The 24,471-nt window shown below is 37.3% G+C and overlaps 1 protein-coding gene across 1 annotated transcript in view; it reads left to right on the top strand.

The window, feature by feature from the left end:
• Pik3c3 (phosphatidylinositol 3-kinase, catalytic subunit type 3) overlaps positions 1–24,471 on the top strand; it is a gene marked incomplete at its 5' end in the record, with an annotated part of 114,156 nt that overhangs the window by 72,882 nt on the left and 16,803 nt on the right. The window contains 5 exon segments of the mRNA XM_005372847.2: positions 1,329–1,393; positions 1,974–2,058; positions 3,771–3,845; positions 15,977–16,145; positions 22,718–22,808. Of these exon segments, the coding sequence (XP_005372904.1) occupies positions 1,329–1,393; positions 1,974–2,058; positions 3,771–3,845; positions 15,977–16,145; positions 22,718–22,808 (485 nt within the window).

Raw genomic sequence — 24,471 nt, forward strand, 5'->3', positions numbered from 1 at the left:
AACTCACGACCTTGCGCTTGCCAGGCAGGCGCTTTTGCCGCTGAGCTAAATCCCCAGCCCCTGTTCAATATTTTCATCACCCTTCTGATTTTCCCCTCAGGAAGATCTTTTGAACCGTGCAGCTGTGCTTCCTCACTGTCCTGTATAAGTTATTTACTAGCTTTCAAGATGTTGGACCTAACTCTTAAGTTCTTGAGCTGTGTAACTCCCATCTACCTGCCTAGAGCTTCTTCTTTTGTCTTGGTGTCAGAAGTGTCAGCCACGCCAGCTGCCGTCTATCTTCTCTAAGACACCGTCCTCTTGTCTTAGAGCTTGCTGCCGTGTTAGGGTCACTGTCTGACTTTCGCCCCTACATAGCTTTACCCATTGCCTTTATTATTCTTGAAGACATGACTCGAATGTCAGGTGTCCTTTGTTTCCTCTGTAACTTAGATCTTCAATATCATGCTACCTGTTAATTCATAGGATTTCTCCAAGTAAAGCTTATCAGCATTAAAATATGCAGGCAGGGTCAAGCATCTAGTTTTGCTTCCTTGGCATATTTCTTGCTGTGTGGTAGAAAAACAATAAACATCTGCTAAGTAAGTTAATGCAGACTTTTCTATACTTATGACATAGAATAAATGAGATATTTCGTACTCTAAATGGATATAAATCTGCATGCACATTGTTTCAAAGTAAGGCTCACTGATTCCAGACAGTTGTCCATAATCGTGAACTATGATTGTTTTGATTTTTTCCGTATATTTGTTATTTATGTTTCTGTTGTTATCTCCAGACTTATTCACATTCTCATTCATGTACCGTTCCCCTCTAATTCGTTTTGGTAGCATAAGGGATTTATACTTCCCTCTCCCGCCGTTTCCAGGAAAGGGCGAAAGGTGGAAGTGTACACAGAAGCAGCCAAATGAGTATACATACAGTTTTAGGATTAGCTAATCATATTTCAGAACTCTAGATCCTTAGAGTAATTTTAACTTTGCCCCAAACAGTATTTAATTGTGATTTGTTATAAAACTACAAAAAGGGGACATTTTTGATGGTAGCTTTAAGAAGCTTAGTCAGTTACCTTTCGTTCCTTATGTTCAGTAGTAGCAAATGTACATGGAGAAACGTACAGATCAATCAGCTTAATTAAAACTAAAAAGCTTCCTAGCAGTTCCTATGGGATGTTACATGAGTGCCAGTACAAACTGAAGGGCGTGTGCACTGGTGTTGTGAGTTGTGGGGTGTGAGTGTGTGTACCCAGCAGCGGTGCATGTCCTCAGCAGAGCCTGTGCGCCTCTGTGAGAGGATCTGCTCACTGCAGCGCGTTCGTTCCTTTCCAGGCTTCATGCAGTTTATCCAGTCTGTCCCTGTGGCTGAAGTTCTTGATACAGAGGGAAGCATTCAGGTACAGTATCAATTTTACATGCCTACACACTTCACGCATAATTCTTCCCACCAGTACCTAGTTTTTATGAAGAATATATGGAGTTTTCTATCTGTAGAAGTAAACATTGTTCATAGTTGGAAATTCTCCCATGTTGCTATAATTCTTTAAACAGTGTGCATGGCACATAATTGAGGATCAAAAGTTAATTGATGAACAAATAATTCATTAAAATTCTAGGTTGCATTATATCTAAAGTGTAGAAATACTAAAATTTATTTAAACATTAATTGATCAACATTTTTATTATTTCCGATTTCTGTTATTCCAGACAGCGCTAAGGAACATTCTTGCCCGTGCATATTTTGCACAGTTGCACTCTTCTGACTGCAGGTTTTACCTGTTGGCTGTTGTAGTAGTGTGTCCCATCAGAAGGGACTCCTTAGACGCTGATGCATTTGTTGAATTCCTACCATTCTTTTGTTCAGCCAGCATCTGATTGTCTTGACTGTCTTTTGGACTAGACACTTTGTTGGTCATTACAATTTCAAAGTCATTCATTTGTTTTGGAATCTTAAATAGGTAAATAATGTCTTTTCAGAACTTTTTTAGAAAATACGCACCAAGTGAGAATGGGCCAAATGGAATAAGTGCTGAGGTCATGGACACTTACGTTAAAAGCTGTGGTAAGTTTTCCAGGCCACCATTTTCCAAGTATGTGTTCGAATAAAGAAAAGCTCACACGCCTGATACTCTGTATTCCCATGCACTTTAGAACATGTTAAGAGTCAAGTGTTCCATAAGAAAGAGAACACAGGATATAGAATGGTGGTAAAAGAAGTCATTGGTGTTTTACCATCATAGTCATGACAGGGTGTAAGTTCTTGTTTAGACCTTAGTGTTTCACCTATTTTATGATCACGAGTTATCTCTGCCTAGAAGCTGTCAACTTTCCCCTAGGTTTTCCTGTTCTTGAGCAGCCACAAGTAAGTAGACTCTGAAAAAGTCTCAGTGAGAAAGTAATTCTGCTTTAGTTAGAAAAACTAAATTGAACTAAGAGCACTGTGTTAAGAAAGCCTCTAGTGAATAGTACTTTGGTGTCAGTACTTACACTCCATTCCTGGAAGTAAGAAGGATCATATTGAGGGGGTTAATTTAGAGTCTTCTATCATTTATGCCTGTCTTCATGAATGTGTTAAGAATTTAAAAAAGTAAATTTCTAAGAAAGAATAAGAAGCCGACACTAGAATTAAACCCTGAGTAATATGTGGCATATAACAGTTAATACTTGTTTGACATCAATGTGATATTTAGGGTTATATCCATATTATGCTGCTACTTACACAAAATTAAGAGAACAAGGTAGACATTTAACAACTATATTGAAAGCTTCATATTATTTTATGGCTTAGAAATTGCTTCCTCCTATATAGTATTTTTTTTTCATTTTTCATATTTCTATGAGGTAGTATTTAAGATATTTTTGAACCTCATAGAACCTGAGTCAAATGAAGTTTAATATTTATTGAATTTGTATACGGTAACTTTGGTCATGAACATGTGGACCAGTCATTTCTATACATAAGCTAAAATAAACTTACTTTTGTAAATACTGTTTTACAATATGGGAGTTTATAAGAGCCACTACATAGTTTTATATGTTTGCAAGTTATAGTCTTGTCAATATTCTAATTGAGAAAAATAAATACAGTATGGGAAAATAAACTATAAAAAGTTGGTATTTGCTAAATTCTGTTTGTGTAGCTTAAATAATGGCTAGGGTTATAGGCTTTAGTTGAAAATGGTAAAAAACAGTTATCAGTGAGACTTCCCCAGCATTGACCCTGTGACTCTTCTCAGTACTTTAGAAGACCACGGCGTGAACTTAATACATGAGTGCCTTTACTGTTGAAGAGAGTGCGTTCAGTGTTCTGTCTGGTGGCATGTCAAGATTGTCTTTGTACAAACTATTTTTTAAAAACCTTTCATTTACTTTTGTTATTTTGTAGGTTACACAGTTAAAGGTTTTGGGATTATTGACAGTTCATTGTATATTTCTGTAAATAATTTTTCTTTGATGTCATATTTCACATATATTCAGTCTAAAATGAGAAATACTAGACACATGTTATAATTAAGGTTCCTGAAAGCTACCTTAACTTTTGATACAGTTAATCTTTATAATTTGACAAAATTGAATGATACTTTTTTTTGGTAGCAAATAGTAATTCTTTCTGGAGTTTCAAATAATAGCATTTTAATAGATCTAATGAAGATTACAGATTTGAGAGTTTAGGTGAGAGGTCAGATAAAAGCAAGTTTAAATTAAAGTAACACAGATAGCTTTGAGACTCAGTGGGATATTTCATCTGGTTTGCATTTTTTCCCATTTCTGCAGCTGGGTATTGTGTGATCACTTATATACTCGGAGTTGGAGACAGACATCTGGATAATCTTTTGCTAACAAAAACAGGTAAGAAATAATGGCTATCAGCGGACATAATTTATATGCCAGTGATTTTAATCTACAATCCACTTAATGGAATAAGTTGAGTAAATGAAGATAAAGCACAGCATCTTTTAAAAGTCCTTCAGGGGGTATTGTGGAAGAGCATTTAGGGACACTCTCAGCCCTTGTAAGAATCACATTAGTAATACAGTAACCCGCAGATGGTTACCTGGACCAGCAGTAGCGAACATGCGCACATGCGCTGCCCTGGGCATGCAGAGGCTTCTCTGTGAGCACACAAGCCAAGTCGCCTCAGCAGCCGAGCACTGGGTATTCTGCTTTAATTACAAGATTGGCACTTGCGGTAAATAAGTGGGTTTTGGGTTGAGTTTAGGCACTCAGTCTCTTAAAGGTTTGCCATTACTGCCCTAGACCTTGCTTCTGTACTTGCAGTGTATGTTTGCGTGGAAAGCCCATGTTGTGTGCAAGCAGTCGATTCTCTTACTGTGCAGATCAAGTTAAAATGCTGTTTCTCTTACCAAAATGTGCGTAATTCACTTTGAACTCTGTCTCTGGTTATTTGCTTTTCCTCTTGGAGTTCCATCACTCTTACAGCTTCCTTCTTGCTGAGAACTCTTTAGCCTTGTATCTTTTGACATGATATCTGCAAACAACTTCTAAACTTGAAGCTTTGTGTTAATCCATTGTGTTAACTTCCAATTGAATTATCCAGTTGCATACCTGAAATAGTAACTGTATATGGCCAGTTATAAAAGCTTCCCTTTTCCCCGCTACCTCTCTAAAACCTGTTCCTTTCCTCCTTTTTCCATCCCAGTGAATAGCAGTATCATCCACTGGGTTGTTCAAACTATAGACCTAGAAGTGAACCTAATATCTCTCAATCTCATCTCACATATCAAGCCTATTAGAAAAACTTACCTACTTTTCACCTCAAGAAAAGCTCACGCATTTGCCCACCATCTGCTTTTCTGCTGCGTCCAGCACAGCTTTTGAAACTCCCCTGGGGTGGTGGGGGTGGGGACTGAAGGCAGGAAGACACAAGGCAGAAAGCAGAAAGCTGAGGTCAGGTGGAGCCCTCCTGAAGGGAGAAAAGGAACTGCCCAGCGACTGCAGTGTGTTTATTTATACAATCAGCAAGAGGTTCATAACAGGTGAAACACCTCTCCTAATGGGAGGAAAGGACCTGCCTAACAGTTGTCTGGCTGCCTTCAGGCTCTCTGTGTTCTCAGGCTGGCCTTGCTTTAGCGCTGCATGTGTGATCAATCTCTATCTCAGCTGCTCTACCCTCTTTGAAGCCACCAGCATATTTTGCCCAAACAATATAAATAAAACATAGATTCTTTATTATGAGTCTGTGGCTTGTCCACTCCAGTCTTCTGTTTGAACGTTACACTACTGGCTCAGGGCAAGTGCCCTTGTTTTCTCTTTCTGTAAAGTTCTTTTCTCAGATGTTCACAAGGCTGATTGTTAGTTATTGAATTCTAATAGTATTTCCTTAGGGAAGCCCTCAGCTCTCCAGTTGAAATAACATGTATATCTGTCTTCCTTTATTCTCATTTCTACGTTTTCTTTGTAATATTTACCATTAACTGAAAGTACAATACCTTTTTATAATTTTTCAAAATCCAAAGAAAAATGTGTTATATTACCTGAAAAATTAATACAGTAATTATATTACTGAGTAATTACTGAACAAATATTTACTGAACATGTACTAGGTGCTGGGGAGATACCAACCAGGACAGAAGTCCTCCCACCACTGAGTGTGACTGTCATCCTTTCCCCCTCAGGGTGTAGGCTCTTACCCTTCCAGGTTATTCCTGTGCCTGCAGAGCCTTGAGGAACACTATGATAAAGTGCTCAGTAAAGCACTGTTGAATTAAGAATGAATAAATATTTCTGAGCTTCTGCATTGCTATTTCTTCCTTGTGCTAAGGAAGTAATCCAGGTTTTTTCAGACTTCTGCAGAAATAGCTTTTCTAAGTACAACTTTAACGTGATATCTCAGCCAGGTGTGGTGGTGCACACCTGTAATCCCAGCATCTGGGAGGCCAAGGCAGGAAGATCACCATGAGTTTGAAGGCAGGAAGATTACCGTGAATTTGAGGCAGCCTGAGCTACATAGAGAGACCCTGTCTCAAAAAACAAAACAAACAAAAAAATTAAATTGATATCTCCTATAAGGACTTTTTGGTATTCCAAATTATGATAGCCAGAATTTAATATAATAATTAAATGTAGTCTAGTTGTTAATATAATTACTGTATTAATTTTTCAGGTAATATAACATGTTTTTCTTGGAATTTTGAAAAATGTTCTCAGGTCTGTGTGTTGATAGGAGTATTTTAAGAGTGGATTTGGAAAAAGCAGTTTACTTAATATGCTCTTTTGGCTTAGTTCCCAATTGTATTATGAACATTAAAATTTCAGAAACAAAAACTTTAATCTTACCAATTTTAAAGGTGTTTCACATCTGTCTCTAAAAGTCAGAATCCTTAAAATGTTCTAGGTAAGAAGCACATCCCTTTTCTTTTAAAACAGCAATTCAACAGAACAAACTAAAACAGTTCTTGTTTTTACTTGCCTGCTTGTTCCCTGAATTATTTCACTCAGGTGTGTTGTGCAGTTAGAATTTTAAGTCTTCATTACTAGGAAATAAGCTCTCAGATTCTTAGTTTAGTTTAAAGAAATTAGATTACAGAAGACAAGGTGGGTCATGTCAAGATGGAATATAAGTGTAATCCACTCATCTACTTCTGACCACTTACAATAATTTAAAATTTTTTGTGTTTAGGCCTCTTATACAGCAAATCCATGTTTCAGAGCAGTTTCACATTACATTAATTGTACATATGTTATAAACAGATGTCATATAACTTACCTAAAGTGAATTTTGATTCTGGCTATTTATAGGAGGATATTTCAATGCTTTTACTTAAAAATACCTGAGATATTTTGATCTTTCATTTTGCATCCATGTGCTGTTAATACCGATTGCATACAATATTAAAAATTGTAAACTTCGGATTGTCTTAGGCAACTGTCCAATCTTTCAACAACCGGTGGGACATTTTTCAACTATATCAAGTGACATGACATGTCTTCCATCCTTCAAAATAAAATATCTTTGTCTTCTGCTCTCATTTGCCATCCAGGGAAGGTTAAGAGAGTGGCTCTATTGCACAGTGTAGAGAATAGTAATTAAGAGCCACACTGCCTCGTTTGTGCCCTTTCCCTAGTAGGAGAGATGGCTCAGACGAAGGAGACGCCCAGATTTCATTTCACCAGTGTCATTTGGGGCCTTGCCCTTGTCAAACTGTTCTCCCCTGTGAATACAGATGAGACAGAAGGGATGCAACTAAGAATTGTAGGCACATGTGAAAGAAAATTCTTAACTGAATAGAAAATTTCAACATCAATTCAAAGGTTGTGTCCTAAAATAGAAGGTATGAGGCTGGGTCTCATGTTTCCCAGGAGTTTCTTTTGCCCCAGTTTGTGTGGACTTGGGTGCTTCAGGCTAGTGGAAGTTTTCTCGTCTTGTGCAGCAGAGGGCACTGTGCATCCACCTGAAAGTTGAAGCGTGGCAGCCTCACCGTCAGTGAGTTGCAGAGGTCAGTCAGACGCGGTTTTCTTGAAGATCTGGAGGGGATGATGTCTTACTTTTTAAGGCATTGTGATGGTATTCTTTGGACAAGAAGTTAACAGATTTAAACTCGTGAGGAACTGGACAATGACTTTTTTCCTTTGGAGTTGATGTCCATAGAAGAAGCCTTAAGAAGTTTATTCAGGGTAATCAGTTGTAGTAGTTGGTTTGAATTTATCACTTTTTTTTGAGAAATGATTTTTTTGAGGATTTGAGGGGGATAAAGGCCAGGATAACTGAAAAAATTTATTTATTGTTCATGGTGTACAGATTTTACAATTGAATTAAAATCTGAATAATTTTTAAAAACATTCACAACTGGGCTGGGGATTTCGCTCCGTGGCACAGTGCCTGCCTGGGAAGTGCAAGGTCGTGAGTTCGATTCCCAGTACCAGAAAAAAAAACAAAAACACTCACAACTGAAAACGGAGTTAAGTATCTTTTTTAAGAAGAAATAATCAGTTGTAAATCCTAAGATTGCCTCTTTAATCTTAGTTATCTTTTTCAGAGAGGAATAATGCCTTTCTGTCTCTCTTGGCACTCCAGAGAAAGATGTTTTAAGTATTTTATTAGAAGGCTCAAGGTAAAGAAAAACACTCAGTGCTATCCTAATAGGACATTTTTCTCTAAGCACCTTCTATCCTGTTTTTTTGTCATTCTTTAATATTATGTGACACTGATGGACTTTTTTAATTCTGAAGAACAATTCCACATCACAGTTTATGTATGAAGCTTACTTTTGGGTAATTTTGGGTACCTTATGTCATATATGTCATCTTTTCTAAATATATAAGTAATTCTAAACCTTCCAGTAGCGTTTTAAAAATGAATAAGTAAGTTGTTTTTCATGTCATTTTTATGCACCCATAGGGTTTCCGGGAAAATGTTTCATGTTAAAAATGTAGTTTACCCGTGGACATGCTGTTTCCATATGGGTCCATTGTCCATCATCATATATACATTAAAAGAGCCCCCTGTGCGTTCCCTTTCTATCCACAAGTACTTTTTAGTCTTTGCTAATTATTCCTTTAAGGTTTAGCAATTAGGACATGTGTTTATATGCATCATTTTCCTCGAGACATTATTTTAAATCTTTGATCTATCGAGCATTACTTGAAGGTTAAATGTTAAGAGAGTTAGTTGTACATTGACTAAGACCTATCATGAGAAAGATGTCAGTGGTTGATGTAAAGGTGCTTTTTTAAAAAGTTTGTGGTGAAAGGCCATGGTTTCTTTTCATGTGAAGCAGTAAAAAATGATAAGTCACTATACTTTGCACGCCTGTGAGCTGGAAATCACCTTAAGAGAAAATAACCTAGACTGCGTTATGAAAGAAGGATTGGACTTGTATGGAATACAAAGGGAGAACACACTTTTGCTGAAATAAGCATTGTCTTCCACATGATACGTAGGCTCGTTACAGTAACTTGAAGTCAGGTTATGGAGGGAAGTTAAGCTCCTTTTTTTTGGATCATCTTCTGTCTGACATAGCTTAATCAAGTCAATGGAGTGAAGCTATAGACTTTAAATGTATATTTTCTTGTCAGATTTTTTTTTTTTTTATTTTTTGGCACAGTACTAGAAATGAACCTGAGGCTTTTGCACTGCACTGCTACATTCCCAGCCCTTTAGTTTGAGACAGGGTCTTGCCACATCACCTAGCCTCGGCTTAGACTTGTGATCTTCCTGTCTCAACCTCCCAGAATGCTGGGATTTCAGATGTGCCCAGCCTACTGGACTAGCTGATGCATTCTTTAATGCTGGATGGGAACTGCATTTGTTTCACTTTGCAATGAATAATTTTGGGGTAGGTGAATTTTTCACAGTAAACTAACTAATGTGAGTTAGTAAACTACACTGTGAGTTGTATTAGTACAAACTAGACCAGAACTGCCCAAACTTCAGTGTGTACTATAATAATACTCTCCTACAGATCCTATAAAAATACAGATTGATGAGCTCCAAGCTCATAGTTTCTTGAATTATTTAGAATATATAATAAGGGCTTAGAATTTTCTCTTCTACAAAGAGAACTATCTATAATACTCTGAAAAGGTTATTAAAATTCTCTTTCCTTTTTAAAGTCTGTGTGTGTTTGGGACTGGATTCATTCCTTTTGGACTGGACAAAATAGCATAGGTGAAAGCAGCAGCAGCTATGAGACTCCTTCTGTCTCCTGATACTGCCCTCTTTGTTTTGTGCTTCAGAAATTATTTTTCATAAAAGGCATGTTACAATTATTGATTATTTTAAAATAAATTAGTATTTTTAAAACTCACTTTTAATTTCAAATGCAGTAAGTATTCACAGCTACAGCTCACATAAACAGTGTTTTGTGGGATCTTCAGTTTTTAAGAACATTCTAAGGCCAAAATGCTTTAGAGTTACTCCTGGAGACCACTGTTTTTCATCTTCTGTGGATTATTGCTCTGCTCCAGACATTGAAGTGGTTCTCTAGAAGAAAGGAATATTGCATAACTAAGTTTTTGTTGGTTTAATGTTGAGAAAAAAATGAAACTGTAACATTTAACAGTTTTCTTGAATGGAACTGGAATACATAGTCAGGTATATTAAGTAAGATATGGTTTCCCCTTTTCATTAGTTAACTTAATAATGTGACACAATTAGATAATTGGAATGTCTTTACTAATCTTAGTTTTTATGCACTCAAGATTGTTCCTGAAAATATATTGCATCATGATTGTGCTTTTGAGGGACTGGGGATTTAGCTCAGTGGCACAGCGCCTGCCTGGCAAGCGCAACGTTGTGAGTTCAATTCCCAGTACCAGAAAAACAACAATAAAAATGATTGTGCTTTTGAGTATGAGAATACCTCTAACCAACTATAATGTAAAGTTTACTAAGTATTGGGAGCAGTGTGAATGTGGTTTTTATAGAAAACTTTAATTTCAAAAATATATGGTATAGTTGTTTGCCGCTGTCTTAGTTACTTTTCTAACACAGAGACAGAACATATGGCACCCAAAGTTAAAGGAGGAAAGGTCTTTTGTAGCCCACAGTTTGTAGAGGTTTCAGTTCATAGTTGGCTGGCTCCAAGGCAGGGGCATGGCAGAGGGGCATCACAGAGGAGAAACAATTCATGGTGTGTAGAAGGCAGCAAAGCAGCAAGGAAGCAAGCAATTAGCAGCAAGCGATAACAGCAGCCCTCTTTTTTTCCCTTAGCTACCTCCCTTTAGGGAGGGTAGCACTTACATCCAGGATAGGCCACCCTTAATGCTAGCATTGCACTGTGAATCAACCCCACCATCACACATTCCAGCAGCCTCTCAAAAGCCCCACCTATGACTGCCTGAGGCACTGCAGGGACACCTAGATACAAGCCATAATAGTCACCTTTTTGTTTCTAACCTTAGTGGCAAACTACAGGAAAGGTACATTCATATAAGAAATTAAGGGATTTTTGTAGGAAAATTGTAGTGGAAATTTAAAAGCAAAGCTGCACCAGTAAATACTTTTAATTTCTGTAGTATATTCTCTTTAATCCAGGAACCTCAACTGTCTTGAGCTACAGTTTTACAAATAAGTTTATATGAGGCAAATAACAGGAACATTTAATTAACACCTCAATTTCTGTCAAGTTGGGGGAAAAGGGTGGTAATTATAGTCATCAGTTTGTTTTATATAAGCTTTACTTTTTGACTTTTTAAGAGGCTAGATTTGAATAAGACCATACTTCCTGAATTTCTTCATTAAGCTTTTTTTTTTTGTTTGTTTTTGTTTTTTCCGGTTCCAGGGATCAAACTCACGATCTTGCGCTTGCCAGGCAGGCGCTGTGCCGCTGAGCTAAACCCCTAGCCCTTTCCATTAAGCTTTTTAAAAATATTTTATAGAGTACAGGTTGCATTTATAGATACTAACTTCTAAAAACCATTTTCTTTGGTATGTTTGAGGATGAATTTTCTTCAAACATTAACAGCTTCGTTTCACAGTACATGGCTCTTTGAACTTGCAAAGTATTTAATGGTTTCATTGTTAGATGCCAAATCTGTTCTACCTTATAATGGGGCCATAATCCCATTCTTTTGGCATTTCATTACAAGAAGGATAGAAGTATACCCTTCATTTGTAAGCAATGATGCATAGCCAATGTTGGAATTCCAGTAATACTTCCAATGAAATAAAGAAGATTGGACTAGGTGTCATATTAAAAGCATGGTGCCTGTTCATTAAATTGTGTGTGATAGCAGTTTTCTAAAAAATACTGGTCATATTGGTTCATCTATTCAAGTGTTCGATATCATTAGGAATTATACCAGTAACAAAACAGTATTAAATAAAATAAGCCAGACATAGTGATGCACTTGGGAGGCTGAGGCAGGAGTATTGCTGTAAGTTTGAACCTAGTCTGGAGTACATAGTGAGTTCAAGGCCAGCCTGAACTACATAGTGAGGTAACCAATACATACATACATATGCCCTGTATATCAAACTAAGAAGAGTTCACTTACACATGTAATACTATGCATTTTATATCCCTTTTTTTTTAGTTTGAAGGGAAAAAAACCCAAAATAACAACAACAAAAACAAAAACAAAATAACACAAAAATAATGAAAATGATACAGAATTTCCAAACAAGATGATAAGAAATTAACAATGGTTGTTACATTACATATTGTTATCTTCAAAGAAGTTGCTCAGATTACCAGAAGTAAGAATGCAAGATTGATCAAACAAGAAATTGCTCAAAGAGAGGGAACAACTGGGATGAGGGAAAGGAGAAAAGAAAGAAGGAAGGGAAAAAAGTATAAATGTATATACAAGGATAGCAGTGATAAAGAACAGTTAATGCTTAAATTTTTTTTTTTACCAACTTTGCATGCTTATATCTGGTAATCTGAATAACTAATTTGAAGACAGCAGTATGCAATATAACAACCATTGTTGAATTCCTACCATCTTGTTTAGTGAAGCTCTGTATCATTTCTAATGTTTTATCATTATTATTTTTTATCCCTTTTCTTCTTAAAGGGAAGAATGGTATAAAAAGGTAGAAAATTATTGGGAACTCTGGAAAGAGAATTGCGCACTCAGAGACATGCTTATGTAGTTGAACAGAGAATAAATGTGTAGTTGAAGGCCATGAAATCCTTAACAAAAGTTGATCATGGACGTTTCAGGAACTGATGAAAAATTAAAAGAATAGCCTGACTTGCTAGAGCCCTAAGAGATTAGATGATACTTTGCAGTGAGTACTATAGTTACTAAATTGCATTTTCTGAAACTTTCTCATATTTTTGGAATCATAGACTTCCTTTAGAACCTGTTATGTGGATTTCTCAAAAACTCCATTTCATTGTGCTTAGACTATTAAAGCCCATTTGGGGTTTCTGAAAGAGAGCTTCTGTCCTCTCCCCTCCCTATTTCCCTTCTCCTCCTCTCCTCAACCCGCCCCTCCCTCTCTATCCTTTTCCTTTCTTTCCCTTTTGGTGGTAGGACTAGAGGTTAACCCAGAACCTTGCACATTCTAATTGTGTGCTTTACCAGTGAATTAAGCCCACAACTCTTGCAAAGGAATTTTTCAGTTATGAGTGATACATTTAAATGGAAATGAAATCCCCTAGGAAAGTAGTGGCAAACTATGGCTTGGATGCTCAAGTGGGCAAGTGAGCCAAGTCACCCCAGCACTGCGTCAGCTCCTGAGCATGTCATAACAGCACGCCAAATGCAGGCTTTTATTTTTCAGTAAAGAACTGTATCATTGAAAGCACTGTTACTGCATTTTAAAACTAAAGACATTAATGTATGAGTTATTTGTTCTAAACTAAAGCCTCAATAATCAGGTTTAATTGCAGTGTTGGCACTTTGTGATAAATAAGTGCATTGCATTATAGTTTGGGCACTTGGTCTCTAAAAGGTTCGCCATCACTGCCCTAGGGTGGCATATTTGATCGTCTTAAATATGGGTAGCATAAAACTTGATACCCACTTATTGTATATCTACTTGTATATAACTATAAAAAGTAAAACAGATTTATAAATGTAATGATATACTGTCAACTTGAGAAATTTAGAAGCTTAACTAAGTAACTTAGCAGTTCTGCATCTTAGGGTGTAGTGCATATGCCCTAAGATGACTGTTTATAGCCTGGCCTAGTATGTTGTGATGGTTGATTCATTGTGTCAACTTCAGCTTAAAAGTTTAAGTGACCCAGCAGGGGGCCAGGGTCCTCCCTTTGTTGTAAACTTCCTCAGCCTGTGCAAGAGGAGGGCACTGAGATGGTGTAAGTAGCCTGCATACAATGTAAGGGAGGAAAAAATGCTTGCTCTTCCATTCCTTTTTGCTCTTGTTGCTCTTGCTGTCTTCTGCTGCCTTGAACTGTTGCACCTCACCATGCCACCCTGCCTTGGAGCCAAGCTGACTATGGACTAAAACCTCCACAAACTGAACTAAATACCTTTCTTCCCTGAGTTTTGGGCGTCAAGTATTTTGTCCCAGCAAGGAGAGAAAAGTAACTAAGACAAGAAGTTAAATCAGTGTTATAATATTGATGAGTAGAATTTGATTCAGCAACATTAATGTAATAGGTGATATAGTATTGTAACCAAATTGCTACTCACAGTGACTCAGATAGTGTAGAGGAAGTTCCAGTTAGAGTGCTTTACTTTCTTTTCTCCTGTGAAGATTCTTAAATTACTTTTCTTAATTTAAATTACTTTAAAATGCCTATTTTTTCAGGATATCATCATATAAATTCAAGGTAAAATCTCCCTCTTAATGATGGCTTGTTTTACAGTATTATAAAAATAGTACACAGTCATTAAAAACTACATGTTAAATTTTTCATTTGGATCTTTTCCTGAGCTAGCAACATGTGGTATGATACTCTAACTGTGCAGAGTGGTGGCAGTGAGCAATAGCTCCCAGTCAGCTATGGGATCCGGAGTGTGAACCATCCGTCCTCTCTAGTGTACTGTGTTGCTAAGCTACAGTAGGTGAGGTACAATAAATGCATTTTTGACTTGTGTTGTTTTCAGGTTAACAGTGAGATTATGGGGTCATAACCTCCATTGTTAAATCAGGGAGCATAATTATTTCTGTTCTGTTAGTATTAGCTAGCATTTATTAAAATAGTGTTGCTGTTTGATACTAACCCCAGAAAGCTGAAATCACAGGATAGTATACTAACAAGGTGACATTCAGGTGCTCCGTACTTGGCCTCTGTTCATCTTTATAGATCACCATGAAAGGAAAAGAAATTAAATACAACTTCTCATAACAGATTCCAGGCATCAGCACTGTGAAAAGTTGTCTGAGTAGTGACTTTGCATTAAGATGTCACTGGTTAAGTATGTGACCAAATATCTGACAAATGCAACTTGTGCTCTCCCCTGATGTTTTGTTTTGTTTTGTTTTGTTTTTTAAGTAGGGTCTCACTGTGTAGTGCAGGCTGGCCTTGTACTTGCTTATGTAGCCCAGGCTGGCCTCAACCTCACAGTAATCTCCTGCCTCAGGCTCCCAAGTGCTGGGATTAGGGGCCTGTGCTGCCACACCCAACTTCTACCATGTGCCTTTAATGTACTAGAAATATCACTTTTTAGAAAATGAGTTCGCACAAGATTTTGACCAGTTTGCCACTTTTACCATAACTTGGTACCATAGTGTAAGTTGTAAGTTAAAAAGTAAGCACATAAAAATAAAAGACAAGGAGATGATTTGAATAAAGGGAAAATTGGTTTTCTTTGTGTAGTTAGTATGTTGTAACAGCTACTTATCTACAACCAGGTGATAAACTTTTGGATAGTTGTTTTTATAATCATTTGCACATAAGCTGTTTCTCTTCATGGAGTAAGCCTATGCCTCGAATTTGGTATAACTCTGTTTACTCCAGATAATTTACAGTATAGTTTTCTTTATGCTTGTATGAAAGTAGTACTACTACCTATCTAGACTTTTGCTCATTTTTGTTTTTTGTATGTGTGTGGTTATAAAGGAAAGATTTTTTTTTTTTTGGTTTTCCTCCGGTACCGGGAACCGAACTCACGACCTTGCGCTTGCCAGGCAGGCGCTTTTGCTGCTGAGCTAAATCCCCAGCCCCATAAAGGAAAGATTGACTCACTTCAGGAATACATAAATAAAAAATAGTCTTCCTCTATGTGAAATGCAGTCCACCTAAATTTATTAGCTTGATAAATTTGCCACTAGATTTTAATTTATGCTGATTGCTCAAAAGTTGTCCAGAATTTGGTTTTAGAGACCTAGGTACTGTACAGGTTTTGAAATTTTAATTTAGTATTACTGTGGGATGATTTTAAATTTAGTTTCATCTGAATACGACTTAAAGTAAACTAAAACATGTTTGAATGGACAATCTCACACCTGGAAAAACAGAGCCAGATGATTTAACAGGCTTCTTTATGAACTAATCTATTTTATGAAGAGACACTGCTTATACCAATCGTATTACATATCTCCTCCCCAGTTTTTAAAGATAATTCTGGAAACAAATGAGTTTCTTGTCAACATCCAGGCAAACTCTTCCACATAGACTTTGGCTATATTTTGGGTCGGGATCCGAAGCCTCTTCCTCCGCCGATGAAGCTGAATAAAGAAATGGTAGAAGGAATGGGCGGCACCCAGAGTGAGCAGTACCAAGAGTTCCGGAAGCAGTGTTACACGGCTTTTCTCCACCTCCGAAGGTGAGTCAGTGGCTTGCCATGTAGAATTCTAGTGAATTTGTTTTATGGAGCAAGTGAAGGTATAGTTCGTAAGTGTGCATTCACGAGCATTACTTTTTTTTCCCTGAAGCATACAGGTGACAGTATTTCTTAACATACATTTTGTATTTTATCTTAGTAAAAAAAAAAAAAACAAAACATAAAATTTCTTAACTTCCTACTTCCTAATTATCCCATTGCAAAAGCTAACCAGCTGGGAAGCTGGCATCATAACAAAAGAAAGCAAGCAGGCGGCTGAAAGTCAGGGGCTTGACATCATTTTCATGACATGCACGTTGCATCCTTGGACAGTTCTATGAGAGAGAAAGGAGATGACCCCTCCTCTCAGCTCTTCCTGAAGGCAGTCCTGCAGAATTAAAGGTGTCATATTGGCTTCTAAAGCATGAAGCATGTAAATTATTTGCAGTGATGCTAGTTCGCTCATTTTTGTTCTTTAGTGTCTTTGTCAACCTCAGTTTTAGATGCTTTTCAGGAGCCTTTAGAAGTTTGTTTAATGTTTAAATCTAAATATTACGTAAATTTTATCTTTATTTTTGACACCTCATCCCTCATTGTACTATGAAAAGATGTTGATTTTTTTCCATCTTCTTTTTTTTCAGTGCTTCTATCTCTTTGCTTCCTTCAGTTTAAGACTGAGTATCATGTAGTGACAGGAAAAAAATTATGTTTGTTAATCATGGCTCTGATGATTAGTCAAAAATGACAGGGTCATTTGACTTTAATGGTACGTTCACCCTCACTATAGAAGATAAAGTTTCTTAGTCCAACAGAAAATTTATCTTCCAGGTGAAAATATAACTAATGCATAGAATTGCCTGTGCATGTAGACTCTTTTTTTCTTTGTAACCTCAGTTGCTCATGTAGTGCTTGGAACATAGATTCATTGTATATTTATTGAATGAAGTCTCTCAGTATTTGTATGAGAGCCCTCAGAATTACTACACTGAGGTCATGTTTCTGGGTAATGTTAATGTCGCTTGTTCCAGAAGACTGGCTTTCCTCTACTAATCCAGTTTCATTTTTGCACTGTTATTATAAACTCAGAATTTTTCATGTGTCCCAACCTCTGTACCATATATTTTATATTTTAGTTCCGTTATTCTGTCTTAAGTGGAAAGTGCAAGTTAGTGGCAGTAGCTGCATTCACCCGCATTATTTATGCTTTGGGCTACAGAGTGGCTCGATTTCATTTCCCAGAAATAAATACTAAAAGAATAGTGAGAAAATCAGTATTCTTTCAGTTTGCTTGATGATGCAGAAGTACTTCTAGCGAGGTGAGAGTTCCACTTTATTACCTGGAATTTTTAAATATGAAACTATCAAAGCTAATGGGAAAGTAGGTGGAACAGGAACCATGGGGGTCTTGCTGAGGAGGCAGCAGGGTGTTAGGTAGGGAGTGATAGCCGAGAGCGTCAGAGGTGTGAAAGCAGAAAGAAAGCAGTCTGCTGTGTAAATCATTGCGAACAGATTACTAGTACCTCGGTAAAATGAGAAAAGAAGCAGGTTATGAACACAGAGCTCAAGTTACCATTCCTTCATTACAAATAATCTGTTAATCAAAATAAACAGTCTTACATTTTTATGGAGATTTTTGTGGAGTTTTTGGTTTTTAAAAAAAGTCACTATTTTGGATAAGATCAGGTTGACTAAAATTTTGATCAATACTTTTTTAGTATATAGTACAAATAGTAAACAGTTTGTATTTAGGACATAATTAACTTGATAGTCCACAGTTTGTTTGGAGTCCCTTTTGAACTAAGTCTTGAATGGGTACAGTTGTGTTAGATGAGTGAGCACATTTGATAGTATGATGCTTTTCATGTAATGTATTACCGTCTTGTATTAATCGGTCATACGTGGACTCTGATGGGAACAGTAGGAACACTGAAACATTGGCAGTTTTGTGGTCCAGCGGAAGCATAACCTTTTCTCTTGTTCCATCTTTGTGTAAACAGAGCCTGGTGATAAAAAACATACAGTATTTTTTGCTTAAAACCTGCAATAGTAGGAATTCATTTAACCATATCAAGTAAGGTTCTTATATTATCTTGGAGGATGTTTGACAAAACAGCCTCAGACATCAGTGAATTTATTCTTGTTACCTTCCTGTCTTCATTAACTACCTTGTTTCCTTTCTTTGAGATAGAACGCTTACTAAATAAATGTTTTTACATGATTCAACTAATATATTACATGACAAATACAGTGTAGGGGAATTAGACTACTGTGCAAATACCACGTCATGTAGTTAAGTTCATTTCTCTTTTCAGTATTGAAGATTTTTCCTGGAAAATTTAAACTATCTTTACATGACTAGTGTGGCCATAGTGATTGGTATAAATACGGGTAAGAGAGTACATTTGTCATGAGCACTGTACCAAGCCTGCTCCTTTTCATGTCCCTATGTACAGTGTTTGTCTATGGCTAGGCTCAGTTTTGCACATTTTCCCACCCTATCATTTTTTATACTTAAGCTTATTTTCTTTCTCCATACTGATTTTAAAGGTTTTTGGTTATCTTTAAATTTTTTTTGGTATGGAGGATATTAAATGACCACCCTACTTAATATAGACTTTCTATTTTAATTCATTTATTCTGTCTTGAATGGAAAATGCAAATTAATAGCAATATCCATAAAAAAAACACACATTCTGCTTCCAGAGAGGCAGATATTTCAACATAGATCCTGGCTGCTGATTACCTGGGGCCTGGGGCAGTGGGAGGGGACACTTTAGGTCCTCATCAGATTTAATTGGCCTGATATTAAGACCAGGTATTGAAGTCTAAGAAGTTCCCAAGGTGAATCTAATAGGCAGGCAGGTTTGAAACTTCTGATATATTCCTTTCAACATTGAGTCTTTTATTCTCCTAGCTGTGTTATCCTATGATAGATTCTTAAGGTTTCCCTGACAAGGTGGGAATGAAATCCATAGTCAACAGAGCCAAGGGTCAGGTCAAAAAGCATCTGTCTGTCACATCAACTGTAACAGCTGGCTATCCATTGATACCACATTCCTTGGAGCCCTGTCAAGTGGATCATCTTTATTTTCAAGATGGGCTGGGCCTGGTACACTTGTTGCTCTCATGGCCACTTCCAGACCCTTTCTTTGCCAGCCTTCTAAAGAAGAAAGAGGTGTGCTCACGCGCGCGTGCATGCACACATACACACACACACACACTCACCGCTCTATTGAAGATCACACTGTTAAGACACATTACCCTACTGCTAGCCATCTTCTCCCTACCTCTGCATCTGTCTCACCCACTGAGAACTTTGTCATCTTCACGACTGCTACTGTGACTTCAGCATACTCAGGGTGTTGGCCTTTTGGGACTTGAGCTCCTCACTGAGAGACAGCCGTGGCTACCTCCTCTAAGCAATAATAGTAGATCCCCTTTCCCCAAAAAAAATCTCAATCTCAGTCTCAAACTTTGTACTCTAAGGGGTACTTCACGTCCACCACCACTGGGTTTTGTTGCTTTCTTTCTTGTTTTTTAAGACAGAGTCTTCCTGACCTCAAAGGCTCCTTCTGCCTTGGCCTTGCAAAGAGCTAGGATTATAGATGTGCACTGCCAGCCCTGGTTTCTCAGCTCATTCTTAGATATTTCCTTATTCTTCTACTTCATTGATATGTACAGCCTGGTCAGTTTGCCACCATTCATAATCTGCCTCGTATTCTCACTTTATTTTCCCCACTAAATTTTATGGCCCCAGACTGTAATCACTCTTCTTATCCTTTCTTCTAAATTCAGCAATTTGTATACAGCCTTGTACTTTCAGCTACGGAAACCCTTAACTCCGGTCAGAACTTTCTGCCTTCCTATTTCACGTGTCCAGAAGAACAGCTGATGCTACTGAAGAAAATCCAACAGTTGTGTCCTTCTCACTGGGTTTAAATCAGTGGTTCTGAATGGGAGGTTTCTGTGAAGTCCCTCGTCCACCTAGGGCATATCTGAGAAGCGCCTGGATAACTCCTGGTTGTCCTGCTGGGTCAGTGCTGCGGCCTCCAGTGGAAGAGGCCAGCAGTGCTGTTACACAGTGCACCCTTGCCCTGATGCTGCGCGTTTCTTTACAGCACACCTCACTGACTACTTTCTTTTAACCCAGCCTGCTTGGCTAGTTATCTCACTTTAGCAAAATTAATAACCTGCACCAAATGTTTTGCTGATTTCTTCCCTCTTTTACCTTAATTTTTACATACCTACTGAACTATCTAGAAGTTTCTTTATCTTTACATAGGGCTTGATGCTGAATCTTTCTTTCTCATTAAAGTTTTTTCTTTCCATTGTTATCTAATACTGTCACTTTAAGTGTGATTCTAATGCTGATGGATTCAAAATCATACAACCAGTTCTGATATCCTCTCTGAGGATATCTAGTGGCCTAATTGGCATATCTACTAAGAACCTAGCAAGCATCTTAAAGTCAATATGTCTAAAGTGAAATTCTTCATTCCTTGTCTAGAATCCTGCTCCTCCTCCATTCAGCCTTCTTTATTTTGCTGAGTAACCAGGTTGTCAGTTACTTAGGCGGTGTCTTTGGTGACATTCAGCCCTTCTGTCCTGTCACCCCGTCTCCACTGAGTCTGCAAGTATCAACCAGTGTATCCTCAAAATGTGGTCTGCTGGCCTCTGTATTGTTTCTTTTCTGCCTGGAAATCTATTTTATGGTTTCCTTACTTCCATTTGTTTTCCTCACAAAATGCCCAGCGTGAACTTTTTAAAAATGCCCGTCGGAGCTTGCCCCTGGACTCTTCAAACTCAGTTGCTTCTGAGTGCATGTGGAGTAAGACTGTGCCTTCTTAAGGTGGCCTGTTGTCGCCCAGCCCACCAATCTCTGACTCATTTCATTTTTGGGGTTATTTGTTTTCATGTTCTTTTTAAAATCTTTCTATCAGCCAGACAAAATTACATTCTTAATCAGTTTGTTGAATGACTTCCCACTTTGTAGAGACCTTGTTTGTTTGCCTCGCCACTGTATCTCCAGTGCCTAGGACAATGTACATAGTGGGCACTCAGTAAGTACTTGTTGGATGAATGAATAAAATTGTAAGGAAAGAAGCGGAGCACCTGTGGTACACATTTATCAGGTCCCACAAAGAAATTAGTAACTTAAAGGTAGGCCAGAGGTGTTTATGTATGATCATACCTATTTCTTTAAGGGTATAAATGGGCTAGGGCCAGCTTGATTACAAGAATACATCGTTAGAGATTTTCATTAGAGTCCCTCTTGACTTATGGGGAGGATAAAATCCAAAACTTATAATAAAATAGGTCATGTAAAGCTCATATATAAAGTCATTTTTATACAAATTCCATTATCATTCTGTCAGTATTAAACAGCTTTTAAGTAACAGTTTGTGCATTTTAAAAATTATAGATAGGAAATGTGCAGAGTAAAGGTGATGCATTACTAGTGTATACCTGTGTCCCCTGGAGGAGACGGCGCTTGTGCTGACACTTTCTGTGAAGTTGGCTAAAAAACAGTCACTGTCTAAAACCAAAGCTTCCTGACCTTACATCCATTCCCAAAGTCAAGCCTCAATTATTTTATCATAATTGTGCCAAGAAAGGGCCACCCAGAGCATAACTCCTAGGGCGAATGAAGTGGTATCGGTCCAGTGTAAGCTCATTTTCCTGTTTCGACACATGTAGTGTACACTTGAAATAAGAACACTCTTTCTCCTTGTTTGAGGGAAAAAGATGACTTTGAGGATTAGTGAACCTAAACCGTTACTCCCTGTTAGAGACCAGCAGAGCCATCATTATTTAGATGTCTTGGCCAATTTTAATATGGTAGGCTACTATATTAAAGTTTTTTCCTTCATTTTGGGTTGCTCATATCCAGACCAGTTACTATAACTCCTAAAACCATGCATAGCATCCCAGGAGTATGCTCATGCTTGTCCCATAGGCTGTACTGTCTCCCTTTCATTCATTTAATCATGATGTGATCAAATAGTCTAAGGGAAGTCCCTGTTTGTCCTTATCTAACAAAGGTGGATCTTCAATATTATAAGATGCTTATTAAGTAGAAACTGGATAGTTCTCTGATCCTGTCTGGAAGGTACTTCGTAAACAGTGAAGAAGACTGTCATTTTTAGATGTATACTTCAAAAGTTTGTCCATGGTAAGGGATCTAGATATAGTGTTATATGAAAGTCTCAGAATATGGTATTTTTTCAAGGTTTTCATTGAAAAACCTACTGAACAGTCTCAGATTATTTTCTTTTGAAGGAGTAGTTGGTATTCATTAGAAAAATCCAAGTGTTACTGCTTGTAGAATTGTGGGGTTATTTTGTTTTGCTTTTTGAAAGAGGATCTCACTATGTAGTTCACTACATAGCGCAGGCGGGCCTTGAGTCCCTGTGTAGTTCAAGTTGGCCTTGAACTCACCATGTAGCCTTGAACTTGTGAGGCAGTCCCTAGTGAGACGTATGTGCCACCATGCCTGGCAAAAAGTATTCTTGATAATAGAAAGAAATGCTGAATTCTAACTCATTTCTGTGTTTTTCTTTCTTGCTTTTCTTTAGGTATTCAAATCTGATTTTGAACTTGTTTTCCCTGATGGTTGATGCAAACATTCCAGATATTGCTCTTGAACCAGATAAAACTGTGAAAAAGGTAATTTTTGTACATTCTTAGATATCATAGTCTGGGTTTCTTATGTAAAACATGCTAGGATTTTAACAACCATTTCCCCTTGTATCCCAGCTTGTAGATTAATAAGTCACATAAACTAAGAAAGAGGCCCTTTGTATAATCTTTTCACATTTTAGAATGCAGCAGCCTCTCGAGTCCTCTGTAAGTACTTCTGTTCAGTTCCTTTCACTGTCTGTAGACATAGTCATATAACATGATCACCGTATGTGGAAGGATAGCTCACTACTAAAATTGTTCTTCGTCTCTAAAAGTTTTAAGTCTTTCTTTAATTTTCAAACAGATATATGGTTTCTGGCACCCAGGTGAAACACACTAATACAGTATCATAGAGGGGATAATAGGTACTGCATCCTTCCCTTGTATACCGTTTGTTTTGGGGCCTCTTACTGTGTCAGAAGTGTGGAGATCTGCTTTTCAACTCAGCTGGAAAAGAGAACAGCAAAGGAAAGCCAGGTGTGCATGAGCAGCTTTTCATAGCTACCTTAACCATGCGTTTTACTGGGGATGGGAAGAAAGGTGTGCAGTACAAGGTTTTTACCTGAATTAATTTCAGATTCTCATATTCATTGACAGGGAGGGGATGTATAAAGCGTTTTTTGTACCCAAAGGTAATATAAGATGGTGCTAAACACCAATGTGATTGTCAGCACTGAACTTCACAGAAAGACTGTGTGGTTTTCTTTAACCTGCAGAGGTGTGAAATCACTGAGGGGCAGAGCCCCTCATTTCTAATGTAGTTGCTTTTTTTGTTTGCGTCTGCTGTATTCAGAGTCTGTTTTCTGTTTACTTTAAGCCCATTCATCTTATCTCCGTCATACGTTCACTCTTCCCTGACTGCAAAATGTTCAGAAGTCATTTATGAAAGTTCTAACAGTATTTGTCAAACTGAGTCAGTTTCTTTGGCCAGTTAAGCTATTTTTTTCTTGTTCGATTAGATCTTTTGTTTCATCTCTTCCTATTTTAGGAAGCTCTGATAATTCCCTTTTGTTACCAGCTATCTTTATAGTACTGTCTTCTAAAACATGAAGCAATTTATTTTGTGAAAAAGGCAAAAACAAAACCACATTCATTAATCATTTTGTATACTAGTACTCTCCAGTGGTTTGTTCTAGTTTTGATAAAGTTGAACATTTTTTAAAAGGATATTTTACCATATTTTTCTTTAAAGGGATATTGTATGAAAGGTTTCTATGCTTTCTGATATTTTATCAAGAATGTGAAATAAGCAGTTGTACATAAAATTGACATTAAAGTCAGAGAAGTATTGGAAAGTTATGCTGGAATTAGCTGACTTTTATGTTTCAGATTGATATTTTATTCACGTTTTTTATACTTTGATAAAATAATGATTTCTGACATCGTTTCACAAGGTTATTAATTGGAAAATTTTTGACTTGGTCTCATGAATCAAAACCAGTTAAACAAAACTGTGTTTGAGACTGAAGCCCTCTAAGAAACACAGACTCTTCAAAGGGAGTGATCAGAAACAAAGTGCAATGATACTTTTCTTTCTTTTTAATTTGGAATTTTACTCTCTCTTTAATTTTTCAGAAACAAGTTGTTTATCCTTGGTGCTTTTTTGTTAATGAGATTTGTTAGAAAGCATGGTGTCCAAAAATGCGAA

The sequence above is a fragment of the Chinchilla lanigera genome, unplaced genomic scaffold (genome assembly GCF_000276665.1).
Source record: "Chinchilla lanigera isolate Chin_1 unplaced genomic scaffold, ChiLan1.0 scaffold00001, whole genome shotgun sequence".
NCBI classification, from domain to species: domain Eukaryota; kingdom Metazoa; phylum Chordata; class Mammalia; order Rodentia; family Chinchillidae; genus Chinchilla; species Chinchilla lanigera.